Here is a 4,831-nt window from a genome sequence, read left to right on the forward strand (position 1 = left end):
TGGGAGATCAACTCGTAATATGAAGAACGTGGGTGTATGCCACAAGTCACGCTGCGTGAGGACTAATGCGCAAAAATGTTGCAACAAACCGAGACACGAAGAACTGAAGTGCACAGAGGCTAACTCAGTGATATTGGTGCTACAATACAAAGTAGCAAGGCATCGCTCGAGTGCAGGACGTCGTCCTTTCGACATCGTGCTGATAGCACGCGTTTGCATGGGACAAGGTCATTAGGTGACACAGAGGCGTTGCGTGGCACAGCCTCATACGTCTGTCGTTGAACTTTCCTTATACCCGTAGTATCGTCCACGGCTCGCACCGGAGAAGTAGAGTAAACCATTGTCAACTTCACCTTGTTTGAGTTCAACCAGACGATGAAAGGTGAGTAGAATCTCGGTTCGACTATTCCCAATGGATATTCCCTAAGGGAGCGATCATCACTAGGACATGCCTGCGAGATCAAAACATGCCCAATCATATCGTACGCTCACTCTGGCGGCCAAATGGTTCAGTGCCGGGTGAGTTTTCCTTCTGGGAACGTGAGAGCGTAGCCTGTTCCTACTGAAAAGTTTCCTGAGGGAATACCTCGAAATATCTAGAAATGAGCAGGAGGCGCTTGGTCACTGGCTCCCTTGCCTCACTCCCCAACGCACTCGAGCATGGAAGCATGATGAAGTTACTTCCTGAGTGATCGCTTATCACATCTCCCACCGAAGCCCTTATGCAGACCGCGAGTTTGAGCTCACATAGGTCTTGCGTGTGAGCGCGTCGAGAACTTTCTCCTCGAGTCAAATCAGCCGCCAAAGTGGAGTTCCAAACTTGCCCATAATGGAAGTGACACACAATGACCGTACAGTGCATGACGGTTTTGTAAACTACTTTTACTTGCCATTGATAACTTCTGCATATGATCACTTACCTCTTACGAGTGCAGGAAACACAATCATCAGAACCGCATAGGAAATTCAATGAGCTGCAACGTGCTTAACAGAGTCGTAGAATTCTCCCAAAGCTTCGTCATCATATGGGACATCCGGGTACTCCACAGCAGAGTGGAAAACTGTCGACATCTCCCTCGCTGCCTCCACGATTACCTGACGAAAGAAAACTCAACTGGAAGCACCGCCCACAGGAGGCACCTCCGGTAGGCCAGCAATCTTAGCAACATGCATAGCGTGGCTCTGAGGGCATCGTCCCTTAGTGAATTTGTAGAGGAAGGTCACCTCGCGAGTAGCTGGGTTAACGAGACATGCTTGATGGTACCTACAACGACCCCTAGTAGGGCTCATCTACAGAATGTGCAGTAGTCCTTCGAGGCAGGCCCTCACAGTGCCGTGTTATGTAGACTTTCATCCTCGGCTAATTGATGATAGTGAGTGGCGAAAAGAGTACGGCAGCCGATACTCTCCGATATCCTCTCGAGCACAGCGTGAGCGATAGCAGCACCGTCGAAGGTTGAAGTCCCGCGGCCTGAGAGGAGATTGAAGCCAACTCAGGCTAACACAATTCACCGCCCACGGCGAGCATTCGTGTGTTTGAGCCCATTCGCACTACACAAGGGAAATGACCACGGAATACAGCCCAGTAAGGGGCTCAGAGCTGATACGACTGACTTAGTTCCACTAAGGGCTAACCCGAATGCCAAAAGTGATGAGATGGCGCTACCGAGCTCATCAATGACTGCTAAGGAATGCTTGGTGGCATGCTGCAACACGGCTCCGGTCTCTTCGAGTTCGATGAGGAAAGTACTCTTGTTCTCTAGGATGGAGTCTCTGGCGCCAATTCTGGTGAAAATTCGATCCACTGGTGTTAATTTAAACCTGCAAACCGCAATGTTACGGAGCAACTCAGCGGTCCAGACGGACACCCTTACGATGATGCTGGTACTCTGCACCCAAGCTGGGCTATAATAACAGCAGTAGCACCTAGACGGAGTACCGTACCTGTAGGTAGTTCGATAGCAAACACAACACAGCTAGATAATATTCACTTTTGCCGCCCATGTTGGGGCCTGTGACCAGCAGCGTCGTCGGACTGCCATTGATACCCATCTCCACAGAGTTGGGTACAAATTCCCTCCCTGATCGTGCTAAGGCAGCCTCCTGTACCTGACCACATACTTCAAGACTCTGTACATTATCGTCACTATAATCACCGGATGCCGTCCCTCGACCAAATCAAAGACTGGAGCAGTGAACTCTGTCGGATCCAGGATCTGCGGCCGGCACATCGACCCAGCGCCGGGCCGGGACGCCTCAGATAAGGAAAGAAGACAATCGAGAGTAGCCAGCCTTTGAACCTAGGCCCAACCGGATGCCGTGAAGTCGGCTATTCCAGCGACTCCACCATATCCTGTAGTCGAATGGTATGCTTGTGGAAGTCCTTAAAGAGTTGTGCCATGAAGGGGTAGAGGCAGTCCTTCATCCGCTCCTCTGTCGCATCCAACTCCTCCGTCATGTTACGTATCTACCAGCGCTCTCTGCATTGCCCAGTCGAGTTGATTTCCACCTCCTGCGTCAAGAGCCTGACGAAGCCCTTTCTCGTGCTGGACACTTCCAGTCCATGCGCTTCTAGATCTCGAGGGGCACACCGCTCAGGGACTTCAATTTCATACCTTACCTCGACCGTTTGAACGAGGGCCACAACGTGCAAGGGAACTACTACCTGTATTTCACGCTGACGAATTTCGCCTCTTGCAGTTTGCATCCTTTTAGATGCTCATGGCAGACGATCTTCAGTTCCTCTTGGAGGTCTGACTTAATGCTGGCTATCTTAGACCGGGCCTCGTCGTAGGCTGGGCAGCATCCTGAGAGATATGTACTGGCGATGATGTACTCATCTCCATCATGATATGAGCCAGGGGGTAGCTCATTACTCCACCCCGCTCGCATACACCCATGAGAGATTCCCCTCGGGTCCGCCCCGAGGAGCTAGATCTGCCACAGTCCAAGTCGGCCTTTCACCAAAACTTTATAACAAGCATGCAACCCTCAGCTGATGAGGGTTTCAGGTAGTATGCTTCAAAGTAGATTAATTCTAATATTTCGCTGTCCATGGAGTATTGGATCTCACCTGGTGCTGCAGAGTATCCGTCTGATTCACTTCCCTGCACTCTGCTGCCCAGTTCTTCCAAGATGCCATCCACATAGCCGAGCTCCTCCATCGGTATCAGCTCATCTAACAGTGCTGGCAGCGCTCCATCACCTTCGCGGACCTGTTGCCACGAAAACGTCTCTCAACGCTTTTTCAATACTTTTCCACGACCGAAGCAAAGAAGAAGCTCACCATAGCGAGGCATCTATCCGCCTCCTTCAGAGCTGCCAACAGTTCCATGAACTGGGCAATACGTGAGGACTCCACCTACAGCACGAGGAACTCAAACAAACCAGTGGTACCGTTCCGAGCGCACTTCGCCATAGAGAACAGCTTTCCTCTCGAGCTGCAGGCCTAGAGCAAATACTCTGTTTTGCCTCCTTTCAATGTCCGGTAACTTTCTCATCCTCGAACGAAGGTCCCTGAAGTCACCAACGTAACGACAGAGCTGTACGAAGCAGCTTACGCGACTAGTTCAGTCTTTTCTAGGAGCCAATCCACCACATCAAGTCTTCTGTCGATATCAGTCTTTGCTCTCAACGGGCAACACACCCACTGCCGCAACAGGCGCTTGCCGAATGGAGTCACCGTATGATCTAGTTGGTTGAGTAAAGAGCCTTCTAGTTTGCCATCCGTATCTACCAGAGGATACTCACACTGTTGAGTGAACCGACTGTAGGCTCACTTCGGAGCACTTCCAACTGCTCCAAGGCGTTCGCATCGAGGACCAAGCCGGAGCTACCCGCATTTGACGTGTCCAACTTTTCCCATGTTGCGAAGGAGGTTACCTGACTCCAGCAACCGTCGCCCGTTACATAGAACCACACACGATGATCAGTCGCCACCGAGCTATAGTGTCACTTGAGTCCAAACGCTTGTTGGCTGTATATCTACAACCGATAACGATGCCCCTCCGTACCGCTTCGTAGAGCATTGTTTGACGTAGATAGGCTAGAACAGCTCCGCACGCCTTCTGTACAGGTAGGGGCTCGTCGCCCTCGTCCTGAGTATCGAGTACCAAGACAGCGGCAAACTCCTCTTCCGCTACCTGTCTTCCGTGCTCCGTATTGGGATCCCAATGATGCCATTGTGTGACAGTCGGCGGGACCGCCAGGCCCTGGAGTAGGCGATGGACCGCTGTGGGTATCGATTCTGAAACACACCCAGTCCATCGCAACTCAATGCTGGCGAGTCTCGCGCGGCGTGAGGATACACCCCTCAACTCTGGCGAATCCTATGATCTATAAATGCCAGTCTATATGCCCACTATCACGGGTGCTCATCTTATAACATGTCATTACCAATACTAAGCTCACTGTATGTCATATCAGCGATGATTTCGCCGGCTTAATTTTCATCAGAGCAATTCGCAAAGCCCCGCGCGTTGAGTTAGCATTGTGTGAGATAGGAGGCGACCCTAGTCGGGTGTCGTGCAGCTCAACCCTAGGAGACAGCCTACTCTTATCAGCCAGCAGCTCCCTTGGTTGCAGCGTTATTAGAATAGTCCGTAGTAGTTGTCGGTCTGGCTTGTCCTCAAACCAGCCATACTTGAATGTAGATGTGGTACAGTCTACTACACAGCAGCCGAAGGACAGACGGTCTCCGAGAGCACCTTATGCCGAGACCTCAACTGTGATATGATAGGAGGCGGCCTACCAGGATGAGTGCATCCATCACTGACCACACGGCCATGAGATAGTTGGGCTGAGCAGGGGACGGTGAGTTCTTGAGCATCAC

The 4,831-nt window shown here is 51.4% G+C and overlaps 3 protein-coding genes across 3 annotated transcripts in view; all 3 read right to left on the reverse strand.

The window, feature by feature from the left end:
- Positions 1-966: 966 nt before the first annotated feature.
- Positions 967-4,028, reverse strand: Pmar_PMAR002781 (DNA mismatch repair protein MSH6-1, putative; the record flags this gene model as incomplete). Its single annotated transcript, XM_002782775.1, has 16 exons — positions 967-1,095; positions 1,141-1,264; positions 1,330-1,471; positions 1,667-1,821; positions 1,875-1,944; positions 1,992-2,077; positions 2,137-2,300; positions 2,348-2,467; positions 2,510-2,615; positions 2,666-2,807; positions 3,074-3,215; positions 3,287-3,361; positions 3,411-3,516; positions 3,561-3,732; positions 3,780-3,882; positions 4,014-4,028. 16 exons carry the CDS (start codon positions 4,026-4,028, stop codon positions 967-969), a joined length of 1,851 nt encoding a protein of 616 aa, XP_002782821.1.
- An 84-nt stretch (positions 4,029-4,112) lies between these two features.
- On the reverse strand, positions 4,113-4,278 carry Pmar_PMAR002782 (hypothetical protein; the record flags this gene model as incomplete). The annotated part of the gene is made up of 1 exon (XM_002782776.1): positions 4,113-4,278. A coding segment is annotated over one exon (166 nt), but the record flags the coding sequence as incomplete, so codon positions are not given.
- A 389-nt stretch (positions 4,279-4,667) lies between these two features.
- The window catches only part of Pmar_PMAR002783 (glycerol-3-phosphate dehydrogenase, putative), a gene marked incomplete at both ends in the record, with an annotated part of 1,222 nt that continues 1,058 nt past the window's right edge, over positions 4,668-4,831 (reverse strand). The window contains 2 exons of the mRNA XM_002782777.1: positions 4,668-4,706; positions 4,751-4,798. Coding sequence (XP_002782823.1) covers positions 4,668-4,706; positions 4,751-4,798 — 87 coding nt within the window. The remainder of the gene's footprint in view (positions 4,707-4,750; positions 4,799-4,831) is intronic.

This window comes from Perkinsus marinus (genome assembly GCF_000006405.1).
Source record: "Perkinsus marinus ATCC 50983 genomic scaffold scf_1104296938268, whole genome shotgun sequence".
In the NCBI taxonomy this organism is placed as follows: domain Eukaryota; phylum Perkinsozoa; order Perkinsida; family Perkinsidae; genus Perkinsus; species Perkinsus marinus.